This window comes from Egretta garzetta, unplaced genomic scaffold, assembly GCF_000687185.1.
Source record: "Egretta garzetta isolate BGI_Z169 unplaced genomic scaffold, ASM68718v1 scaffold22, whole genome shotgun sequence".
NCBI lineage: Eukaryota > Metazoa > Chordata > Aves > Pelecaniformes > Ardeidae > Egretta > Egretta garzetta.
In genome coordinates, this window is record NW_009259102.1 from 2,806,877 (window position 1) to 2,819,691 (window position 12,815).

Here is a 12,815-nt window from a genome sequence, read left to right on the forward strand (position 1 = left end):
CTCAAGTGCCAGGAAATATGTCCACCCTGATCATTAAAGATCTTGAGCCTAGACAGCAATACATGTGCAGGGTACGGGTGAACACCAGGTCCCAAGGAGAATGGAGCAACTATCTGTATGCATGGACTTTCAGTGACAGTAAGTAGCTGATTCACATCCTTCTGTTTAATACTTCCTCTTTCCCCCAGAGATCAGGCTGATTGTCCCTTAATGACTACCACTAAATGTAATCCTTTGTTCTGGTAACACTTGGTTCCTGATGATCACTTGTGGTTGTTACTACTATTATTATGAAGATAGCCCAGTGTCCAAAGAAATTCTTAGGCTGGAAATTATCAGGAACTAACAATGAGTTTTAAAAAAATTAAAAATTAAAAAAATTAAAAGCTTGGGAATCGACACCTTCATCAGTGCGATTCATGCTTCTGACACATGTAGCATTTTTTCCTCCTCATAATGACAAACCCACAGAGTTCCCTACTCCAAGCTCTTTTGTTCCTCCAAAAAAACCACTCAGACCCTGCAGTTCAGCTATGTCAATACAGAAATAGTCAGCAGTGGAAGAAGGAAGAGAAAGTACAATGTAAGGTAAAATCCCTGTGAGCAAAGAGTAGTTAAGTGTGCTACACTAAGACCAATGACTGCCCTTAAAATTCCTCCAATGACTGCCCTTAAACTTCCTGAGTGTGAGTAGTGTCCTTTCATAATGCCACAGTAAATGCCCTGTCTGAATGAAGTACCATCTGAGCAGATGTCCATCTGAATGGCTGATGGGTGTCACTGCTCATACCACAAGCTGGGGAGGTGGGCTTCTTCCTCCTTACAGGTCATGTGAGAGACCCTCACTGAGATCCTACATGTATTAATGGAAGTATTAATGGCTGCCATGGGACACTCCGGTTTCCTGAGCTCTGATGCCAGACTGCACTAAGAAAAACATAAGGGTACTATTTTCCAGGAGAAGGTACTTAGCTTATTAGTCATGTGTGTGCCCACAAGTCCAGCACTCACACCTGCTGGTGGTTTTCTGATGAAGTTTGTGCAAATGCTATCATAGAGTTGTTTAGGTTGGAAAAGACCTTTAAGATCATCAAGTCCAACCGTTAACCTAATACTGCCATCCCACCGTTAAACCATGTCCCTAAGCACCACATCTACCTGTCTTTTAAATACCTCCGGGGATGGGGACTCAACCACTTCCCTGGGCAGCCTGTTCCAGTGCCTGACAACCCCTTCTGTGAAGAAACTGTTCCTAACATCCAATCCAAACCTCCTCTGGTGCAACTTGAGGCCATTTCGCCTCCTCCTGTCGCTTGTTACCTGGGAGAAGAGACCAATGCCCACCTCACTACAGCCTCCTGTCAGGCAGTTGTAGAGAGCAATCTCTGTCTCCCTTCAGCCTCCTCTTCTCCAGGCTGAACACCCCCAGCTCCCTCAGCCACTCCTCATAAGACTTGTGCTCCAGACCCCTCACCAGCTTGGTATCCATTTCCCTTCTTTCTAACAGCCTGTATCCTGACAGGGAACTGCTCCCTGAAGCAGTGAAAGTATGGGACCTGGGAATCACATGGGGATGATGATCCAGTATAGAAGAAAAGTAATCCTTTCTGTACTAATTTGAAAGCATTCATGTTGTCCTTGCATACAGCTCAGTGCATCCGTATCTTCATCCAAGGACAGGAGTATACTGAATGCCACTCCGACCTCTGCTGGAAGTATGGAGCACTGCAACTTGGGTGACAAGCACATCAAGTTCATAAAACCATTGCATTCAGTTACCATAGCTCATCAACAAAATTCTGCTTCTGTTTAGCACAGCAAAAGCACCGAGGAAAGTGGCTCACTGCAGGAAGGAGAAAGAGGTGGATGTACGCTCCAATGATTCGTGTGTATTTGTGTTTGTCCTCAGGAATCCCTCCAGCACCATACAACATCAGGTTTTCTAACACCACAGACACATCTTCAGTCATTTCTTGGACAACTGCTGAGGGTCATTCCATCTCCTCCATCATCATCAGCTACAAAATTTATGGCAAGGCTGAGTACAATCACATCGATATTATCATAAAGAACACCAGCATTACTCAATACCATCTCAAGGGCCTTGAGCCAAACACTGTGTATCAGGTTCAGATTAATGCTCAGAACAACATTGGCTTGAGCAACCCAAACACATTGTTTGAACTGAAGACTCTTCCAGAAACTAAAGGTTGGTTATTCCAGCATGGTGGACTTGCACAAACTAGGGCCAATGGTATAAACTGGTTAGCTAAGGCAAAGTCATAATATTATTTTTTTAGTATTAGTTTTCTCTTGCTCTTAATTTTGACACACAACATAGCATCCCCAAATTTTGATTCTCAGTTCACTGCATGGCATCGGTGAAGTGACAACATACAACATTTGTGTGTATCTAGTAGAAATTGCCCAACAGCTCATAAATTAAAGGAGCTGTATATAATAGGACTATCAGAGCACTGAATGTGACCTCAGGTCTGCTCTGCCTGAAATTCAGCGGGACCTGCAGGTGCTCATACATCTGAAAGTCAGATCGCCCAACATCTGTGATGTTTTTGAAAAACAAGGGGATGTATCTCTATGTCTTTATACAGTTTACAAGACAGGAGTATTTAGCTCTACATTGTTCATGGCTTTTTTAGAACTAGCTGGAAATAATGATGAAGTCTTTATGTGCTTCCTCAACAGCTCCATATGAATCAAAAGGAGGCAAAATGCTGCTTATTGCTATCCTTGGCTCTGCAGGGATGACCTGTGTAACAATTCTCCTGGCATTTCTCATCATGCTGCAATTAAAGCGAGCCAACTTCCAGCGCCGAATGGCTCAGGCTTTCCAAAATGTGGTGGTGGGTTTCCAGCTGAAGGTTGTAATGCCACATAAAGATATCCCTCTCTATGTATACACATATATATTTGTATCCTGCTGTAGTCTCTTTATCACTTTTATTTCTGGTGCTGTTCTCTCACTTTGGAGGGGAACCTGTGAAGCAGAATGGAGCTGGGCCAAAGAGCTCCTCCATACAGATATGCGTAGGTTGTTTCATAAACAAGGGGCCAGGGGGCTCATCCAAATAGATGATCAGTCCCCAGGCCACACAGAATAGCTCCTTCTCCTTGTCCTGAAACTTCCTCACAGAAATATTTCATGGGAACGTGTAAGTGGAGATATCTCCTCAAGTATGGAGGAGGATAATTTCCTCTCTTTTATTTCCTTGCTTCTTTCCTCAGTCTTCCTACTGAGCCTGATCAGCACAGGATTTAGCCAAGCCTAATATGAGATAGATCTCAAACCTGAGACTTAAAACTGGTTTTGAGATCAGTTTTACCAAACTATTTTTGCCCATCTCCTTCATCTTCAAGATGATGATAAAACTGTTCAGGAGGCCTAGGTCTACAATGGCACTTACGGATAAATTAGGAGCCTGATTAATTTTGTGGATCTGGGCAGAGGTGCTTGATGCAGTTAGTGTCTAAAGTAGGTGTAACTGCCTACTCACTCTTTCATGAGCAAGAGATGGATCAGGCTCTGTGTGTGTGTACATGAGTGAGCACACATGTATTTGGGGAGCGTAATCAGAGCATTGCTCAGTGAAGTAGAAATCACAATTAATGCCATTTGCTTAACTCTGTTACAGAGGGAAGAGCCAGCTGTACAGTTTAACTCAGGTACTCTCACCCTGAGCAGGAAAGCCAAAAACAGCCCAGATCCCACTATTTATCCTGTTCTTGAGTGGAATGACATAAAATTTCAAGATGTGATTGGGGAAGGTAACTTTGGGCAAGTCCTGAAAGCACGCATTAAGAAAGATGGCTTACGCATGGACGCTGCGATTAAAAGGATGAAAGGTAGTAAAGATCAGAGACTCTGAGACTAAAGACTTTTCTTGGTTGTTTGTTCCATGTGTTTCTCTGTTGTAAGAAATTCTTAGGAGCCCTCTTCTAAAGCTAAAGTAAATATTCGAAGTTGCTAGTGAAATTGTATCAGCTGTCACTAGGCCAAGATTTGTGCCCTGGCAAAGACTGTATTTCTGCACTGTCAGGTTGGTTTGCATTTCTCTCTAATTGTTAATATTGTTAGTTATTATGTATTTTTCAATTCATAGGTCAGTATGAACTCAATGTATGAGCTCACCTGCAAAGTGGGAGCTGTTAAAAGATGCATTTAAGAAAGAGAGGAGCTCAGAGCTAGCCTTGGGGCACAGCATTTGCTCATCGTGCTCTACTTCAGCCATTGAGAGACAACTGTATCTATGCATCTCTATATACACATACTACGAGGATCACTCATTTTCTTTGTACTCATTAGGCACTAACTGCCACCTTCCAGAGAGAACTACAATACATAGAATATTGCAAGAACACGCATATTTTCTTTCAATTCACTAGGTCACTATCTGGGAGCAAGCTGGGAGACAGTCTTGAGTATGATGATCTTTTGAAAAAGAGCCAAGGTCTGCATGCAGGTGGAAATAATCAACAGCAGACACATGGAAACATTTTTAGGCAGCTTGTTTTTGTAAGATCCGCTATGAAATTTTACATTCCCAAGTAGTAAGGGAAGTAAGGGAAGTGATGTGGTATATTAAGATGCTTTCTCTGCAGATGGCTGCTACAGACATTAGGTTCTTTCTTTTCAGTTGAAAAGTCCTACTTTTTTCAGTAAATACTAATGCACCTTAGAGTTTTTCTCTTTCTATTGGGGCTGAAGCAGTAGTGCCCCAGGCAGCCCAGAGTCCTCATAATTAACAATATGGTTGTATATTCAGTTCAAAGGGAAACAAATGCATGCTTATTTGATTTTCAGAGTATGCATCAAAAGATGATCACAGAGACTTTGCCGGAGAACTTGAAGTTCTTTGTAAACTTGGTCATCATCCCAACATCATAAATCTTTTGGGAGCATGTGAACATCGGGGTAAGATAACTCTTGAACACACATATTTTAAAAATTGGTTTACCTACCCTGCCCCAGTAGAGCCTGTATATGCCATAGAAACACTAGTTTGTAAGCAAGTCTTTCTGTAACATTTGTTAAAAAGCCAAACAAGCTTGGTTTTAGATCTACAAACCCACATTAACTCTTCAGAAATTACATTCCTCAACAGCTCTAAATACTCCTCTGCACCTAGGAATTGTGCTGTTCGTTATTTCCTCTCCAGTCTGTTTTATGTTTATTTCTTTCTCAGTCGAAGCAGTGTAAGTGTCCAAATGCTATTACTGACTTCCTTTTACTTTGTGATATGCTCACTATCTAATATTTCATTAGGATATCTTTATCTTGCTATTGAATACGCCCCCCATGGAAATTTACTGGACTTCCTTCGGAAAAGCAGAGTGCTAGAAACAGACCCAGCGTTTGCTATCGCCAACAGTACTGCATCTACACTTTCCTCTCAGCAACTTCTGCATTTTGCTGCAGACGTTGCTAGAGGGATGGACTACTTGAGCCAGAAACAGGTCAGTCTTCAGCTCTCTACCCACTGGGAGCACAGCAATTCATTTTTCAGGGACTATGCCTTTTAACTAAATCAAAGTAAGGTTTTAATTTTAGCTTCTATAGCAGCCATTGGATGAGTTTTATTCTGTTGTGTTCACTTAGCCATCTCAAGTGCTATGGTCACGATGAATCAAGGAAGAGGCATTAAAACTTAAAAATGACATGGTAACTAACTGCTTTCAACTTCAGATAAGGTTTACAATGTTCCTGGTAGTGACATACCAAGCCATTTGTTTTGGGTTTCATTCTTACTCTGAATGTTTGCAATTTTCAATACAGCCCTAAAATAATACCTCCAAAGCTCACAGATACTGTGGTGATTTCCATTTTTTTTTTTTATTTTTTTTCTTTTATTTTAGTTTATTCATAGAGATTTGGCAGCAAGAAATATCTTGGTTGGAGAAAATTATGTTGCAAAAATAGCTGACTTCGGCTTATCAAGAGGTCAAGAAGTTTATGTTAAGAAGACCATGGTAAGGATCAAAACAAACTGATAAAGTCTGTTTTCCTCATTTTTTGTTTTCTTGTTTCTTACTTTGTGTTTTCATATGAACAAAAATGCAAACTTGTGGGTACTACAGAACTGGTTATTTAAATGTTATATAGTCACTTGTATAAATATTTATACTGTGTTTATTAACATATATAAATTACTTGTAAATCAATTCTATACCATGTCTGTAATATAACAAAGTAGTTGAAAATTATTTATATTGATATGGATGGCAGTACAATAACCAATTTTTCAGCCAGTTATGAGATTTAGTAAAAATGTATTATAAAAACCCACATAATATACATTTGACATATGAAAGGGATATGTGCGTGTGGGTGGATCTGTACAGCTATGAAAGTAATATTTTCGTACCAGAAATTGTCCAGCTGAGGCAAGCTGGTTTAATTTTATTGAACAAGGCCAAGGTTAGCAAGATGGTAACCAGAGGCATGTCAGGATCCAGGAGCTGAAAAATCCAGCTGTCCAAAGCTAACGCTTTGGAGGGCCTGAAAAAGGAAGACGTGTAACAAGCATCATGTCGTCATAGACCAGGAATAACACCAGGTGGTCAAGGGAACAGGATTGGTTAAAGGCATCGTAAGACATCACTCAGGAATAATTTCCATTTCCTCTTGAGTCTAGTTGGATAAATTTTCTATTAGCTTCAGTGTGAACTGTCCCTTTGAGAAGTAAATGCACAACTTAAAGAAATAAATTTATTTACTTGACTAAGCTTACTCGCATAAAGACAGTTTCCATTAAAGTAACACAGAGAACAATTGTTGGGTTATAAGTTGCAATATTGCTATTCCAACCACTAACAAATAAACTTTCGTGAAATAATTTCCAGGGACGACTTCCAGTGCGATGGATGGCAATTGAATCTTTGAATTATAGTGTTTACACCACAAACAGTGATGTGTAAGTATATTTTCAAGTGGTCTTTTTTTAATAAGGAAGTATTTTTCAATACCAAGGAAAGTCTGGCAGCCAGGATGAGACATCTACTCTTAACTCAAAAAACTCAGGAGCCGTGTCAGCATGGGAGTGAGCAATGGGAGCAAAAATAAAACCCACAACAAAAAAGTTACTTTATTTTACCATCAGTGTCTGAACAAGTTCTGTGTTCACAAGCTAATTGGATTTGGGCCACTACTCTAACTATATTTCTCATTTGAAATCAGATACCTGATGAACCCTTGGGAGACCAAGAGGAACTCAGTATTTTAGTCAGGGAACTGGAAGTGATATTTGGCAAACCAATTCTGTAACAGGGCTATTTGCTGAGAGCTCACAGTATAGTAAAGGACTTTGATTGATGGGCTCATAGTGAATTAATTTTGCTAAAGATCTCACTCCTGCTTTCTGATTCTATGAACCCTGTCACTATAAAAAAAAAAAAATAATAAAAGAATGAATCGCACTTCTCTGTGTTCTCTGAATACTACCAAAACTATCTACCATTTAAACATATGAAATCTTGTTGCATTCTTATTGCACTCCATAATTTCCCTTTGTTGCAGATGGTCATATGGTGTCCTACTATGGGAAATTGTTAGTTTAGGTAAGTATCTGAATTTTGTACTGCACAAATAAACCTATCTGAGCCAAGCCAGCTCCATTCACTCAGTCTGTTAAAAATTTATTCCTTTGCAACATAATTGATTTTTTTCTGTTTCCTCCTACTAAATTTTATTTAGCTTCAGTATGCTTGGAAATGCAATTGTCACATTTTCAATTCAGGTACCACTCTAAATGAGAAAAACATAATGACCATGTTTGCATTGCTCTATAAAACCCAGGCCATATCTAAACATAAAATCCAGCATATCACATGATTTATAGCCCTAATCCACTATGTTTTGAATTTGACAGGTGGCTTTTCCTGAGCCTTCCTGAGTTTTAAATGAAGACATATTTTAATGACTTGGGGAGTGGGGGCAAATACTTCCTAATCCATGTATTCTTAAAGAAAATTTCTGAACATTAAACTTCAAATAAAACATAGAGTTCATTTCTGCAGACACCTCTGTTCATCATGTATGTGATACAGCCTCAAACCATTCAAAATGGCCGTGTTACAGAGACTTTCTGATTTGCCTTGGAGTGTGCCCCATGGTCTGCTGGCCAAGAGATGTATACTGACTGACATGCACATTGTGTACTGGACTAACCATGGACTCCTGCTTTCTAATTTGTTCCCAGCTTTCCTTACTAAATGCGTCTGCGCTAGAACCCGATGGGAACTAGCACACTGCAGTGTGGAAAATCAAGAGTCTAAGCAACCAAACATCAGCAAAAAGGCGCAAAACCAGCTGAAGAGTAATAGCTCCATGAGTCTATACAGGATCTTAGTAGTATCTTACTGATGAAGGATAAAACTTAAAAATGACATGGTAACTAACTGCTTTCAACTTCAGATAAGGTTTACAATGTTCTTGGTAGTGACATACCAAGCCATTTGTTTTGGGTTTCATTCTTACTCTGAATGTTTGCAATTTTCAATACAGCCCTAAAATAATACCTCCAAAGCTCACAGATACTGTGGTGATTTCCATTTTTTTTTTATTTTTTTTCTTTTATTTTAGTTTATTCATAGAGATTTGGCAGCAAGAAATATCTTGGTTGGAGAAAATTATGTTGCAAAAATAGCTGACTTCGGCTTATCAAGAGGTCAAGAAGTTTATGTTAAGAAGACCATGGTAAGGATCAAAACAAACTGATAAAGTCTGTTTTCCTCATTTTTTGTTTTCTTGTTTCTTACTTTGTGTTTTCATATGAACAAAAATGCAAACTTGTGGGTACTACAGAACTGGTTATTTAAATGTTATATAGTCACTTGTATAAATATTTATACTGTGTTTATTAACATATATAAATTACTTGTAAATCAATTCTATACCATGTCTGTAATATAACAAAGTAGTTGAAAATTATTTATATTGATATGGATGGCAGTACAATAACCAATTTTTCAGCCAGTTATGAGATTTAGTAAAAATGTATTATAAAAACCCACATAATATACATTTGACATATGAAAGGGATATGTGCGTGTGGGTGGATCTGTACAGCTATGAAAGTAATATTTTCGTACCAGAAATTGTCCAGCTGAGGCAAGCTGGTTTAATTTTATTGAACAAGGCCAAGGTTAGCAAGATGGTAACCAGAGGCATGTCAGGATCCAGGAGCTGAAAAATCCAGCTGTCCAAAGCTAACGCTTTGGAGGGCCTGAAAAAGGAAGACGTGTAACAAGCATCATGTCGTCATAGACCAGGAATAACACCAGGTGGTCAAGGGAACAGGATTGGTTAAAGGCATCGTAAGACATCACTCAGGAATAATTTCCATTTCCTCTTGAGTCTAGTTGGATAAATTTTCTATTAGCTTCAGTGTGAACTGTCCCTTTGAGAAGTAAATGCACAACTTAAAGAAATAAATTTATTTACTTGACTAAGCTTACTCGCATAAAGACAGTTTCCATTAAAGTAACACAGAGAACAATTGTTGGGTTATAAGTTGCAATATTGCTATTCCAACCACTAACAAATAAACTTTCGTGAAATAATTTCCAGGGACGACTTCCAGTGCGATGGATGGCAATTGAATCTTTGAATTATAGTGTTTACACCACAAACAGTGATGTGTAAGTATATTTTCAAGTGGTCTTTTTTTAATAAGGAAGTATTTTTCAATACCAAGGAAAGTCTGGCAGCCAGGATGAGACATCTACTCTTAACTCAAAAAACTCAGGAGCCGTGTCAGCATGGGAGTGAGCAATGGGAGCAAAAATAAAACCCACAACAAAAAAGTTACTTTATTTTACCATCAGTGTCTGAACAAGTTCTGTGTTCACAAGCTAATTGGATTTGGGCCACTACTCTAACTATATTTCTCATTTGAAATCAGATACCTGATGAACCCTTGGGAGACCAAGAGGAACTCAGTATTTTAGTCAGGGAACTGGAAGTGATATTTGGCAAACCAATTCTGTAACAGGGCTATTTGCTGAGAGATCACAGTATAGTAAAGGACTTTGATTGATGGGCTCATAGTGAATTAATTTTGCTAAAGATCTCACTCCTGCTTTCTGATTCTATGAACCCTGTCACTATAAAAAAAAAAAAAATAATAAAAGAATGAATCGCACTTCTCTGTGTTCTCTGAATACTACCAAAACTATCTACCATTTAAACATACGAAATCTTGTTGCATTCTTATTGCACTCCATAATTTCCCTTTGTTGCAGATGGTCATATGGTGTCCTACTATGGGAAATTGTTAGTTTAGGTAAGTATCTGAATTTTGTACTGCACAAATAAACCTATCTGAGCCAAGCCAGCTCCATTCACTCAGTCTGTTAAAAATTTATTCCTTTGCAACATAATTGATTTTTTTCTGTTTCCTCCTACTAAATTTTATTTAGCTTCAGTATGCTTGGAAATGCAATTGTCACATTTTCAATTCAGGTACCACTCTAAATGAGAAAAACATAATGACCATGTTTGCATTGCTCTATAAAACCCAGGCCATATCTAAACATAAAATCCAGCATATCACATGATTTATAGCCCTAATCCACTATGTTTTGAATTTGACAGGTGGCTTTTCCTGAGCCTTCCTGAGTTTTAAATGAAGACATATTTTAATGACTTGGGGAGTGGGGGCAAATACTTCCTAATCCATGTATTCTTAAAGAAAATTTCTGAACATTAAACTTAAAATAAAACATAGAGTTCATTTCTGCAGACACCTCTGTTCATCATGTATGTGATACAGCCTCAAACCATTCAAAATGGCCGTGTTACAGAGACTTTCTGATTTGCCTTGGAGTGTGCCCCATGGTCTGCTGGCCAAGAGATGTATACTGACTGACATGCACATTGTGTACTGGACTAACCATGGACTCCTGCTTTCTAATTTGTTCCCAGCTTTCCTTACTAAATGCGTCTGTGCTAGAACCCGATGGGAACTAGCACACTGCAGTGTGGAAAATCAAGAGTCTAAGCAACCAAACATCAGCAAAAAGGCGCAAAACCAGCTGAAGAGTAATAGCTCCATGAGTCTATACAGGATCTTAGTAGTATCTTACTGATGAAGGAATGACCTGCCTATGGCCATCAAGGGCATTGCAAAAACAGTTCAAATACAATCAGATGCAGGCCCTCAGAGTTGTAGAGAAATTTAGGCCAGTCCCACAAATGATGAAAGCTTATACTCAATTTTATTCTTGTCTTCAATACTGTGCATTACGCAGTATGGAAACATTAACAACAAAAATGTAGCTGCAAAATATTCCCTAATATTGGACTAATTTACCTGTTACTGAGTTGGTCATTCTTTTTCATTTCTGCTATGAAATTAAACTGTCTTTTATTAAACACCCCTTATGTTCATGATAATGGTTAAACTGCTTCAGGTGGAACACCATATTGTGGAATGACATGTGCAGAACTCTACGAAAAACTGCCTCAAGGGTACAGACTGGAAAAGCCTCTCAACTGTGATGATGAAGTGTGAGTAACTGCCTCAGAAAAAATAAATGGAACAGAATAACACAACATCTGCTATAGGAAATATATGATGTCTACAAGAAACTATTAAAACACACATTTTTTCAGGAAAACAGGAAAATTACATTTTTAAAAAAACATTTTAAAAAGGGTGCACAAGCGGAAATAATTACTTTGGTCATTTTGTACCCAGCATGCACTGTTATTTGCCATGAGCCCTTTCCCAGGCTCCCTGCTCCTGTCAGATATCCCGTTCTTTACACAACACGGCTGGGCGTTAGCTCCAAGAGAGCTTTTCAATTACTCCAGAGAAGAAGAAAATTCTTTTCAGACAGCAACCAGCTGTGGAAAATGTAACCCCAGCTACGCATAAATCCACATTCCTTTGAAAAACAGAATGTGGACAATCTTCCAATAAATATGAATTTGTAGCTTTAACGTATGTATCTAAACTAGGTTGGTGTTTGATTTTTAAAGGTATGACCTAATGAGACAGTGCTGGAGAGAGAAACCATATGAAAGGCCGTCATTTGCTCAGATACTGGTGTCACTGAACAGGATGTTAGAAGAAAGGAAGGTAAGAATGAATCCCCAGAAAAGAATTAGGGCATGAATAATTTCAGTGTCCTTTAGCATGCACCTTGCATCACACTCTTTCTGTTTATTTCCTTCCCAGACCTATGTGAATACTACCCTATATGAGAAGTTTACTTATGCAGGCATTGATTGCTCCGCTGAAGAAGCTGCTTAAGACAGGAGAAATCTCCATTCATGAATGATGTATTGAAGAAAACCAAAACTCAAACTGCTGGAGCCCAAAATGTGATGTGCTGTGTAGAACTGTGTATAGCTTTAACTGTATATAATACAGTAATACTGTTTTACTACAGATACGTATGTGTATATCACACAGTAACCTCTGCCTCCACAGGCTGTAGAAGTGTACATACTGTTCAGAGTAGGAATAGACTGATGTTGTGAAATCTGCTGTTTCATATGCAGGGTTTTATTTTTTCCTAGACATGTAGATATAGTGTATGCATACAATTGTAATGCATTAGGTATTGCCATCTAGGTATTTTTCAAGACCTACTGATAGCAAAGTCAGGATCTTATAGCAGTACTTCATAGACATTTCATTGTCATTCAAACAAAAATGCTAAGCTCAGTGAGACAATGGGAGTTACAAGCAGATGTCAATCCAGTATGCTCACCAAGGGGAATTAAGATTCCTATCTGAATGTAGAAGTGGGCTAGTAGAAATAATCTGTTCAGAAACTCTATTGACATT

At 38.7% G+C, this 12,815-nt stretch overlaps 1 protein-coding gene across 1 annotated transcript in view; it reads left to right on the top strand.

Annotated features, from left to right (window-relative positions):
- Nucleotides 1–12,336, top strand: part of TEK (TEK receptor tyrosine kinase) — a 43,162-nt gene extending 30,826 nt beyond the window's left edge. Inside the window, 12 exon segments of the mRNA XM_009635235.2 lie at nt 1–138; nt 1,910–2,209; nt 2,707–2,864; nt 3,654–3,864; nt 4,823–4,933; nt 5,285–5,475; nt 5,875–5,988; nt 6,862–6,932; nt 7,535–7,575; nt 11,431–11,527; nt 12,002–12,101; nt 12,201–12,336. The exon segment at nt 1–138 is cut by the window's left edge and continues 27 nt beyond it. Of these exon segments, the coding sequence (XP_009633530.2) occupies nt 1–138; nt 1,910–2,209; nt 2,707–2,864; nt 3,654–3,864; nt 4,823–4,933; nt 5,285–5,475; nt 5,875–5,988; nt 6,862–6,932; nt 7,535–7,575; nt 11,431–11,527; nt 12,002–12,101; nt 12,201–12,275 (1,607 nt within the window). The 3' untranslated portion in view covers nt 12,276–12,336.
- Nucleotides 12,337–12,815: the final 479 nt, after the last annotated feature.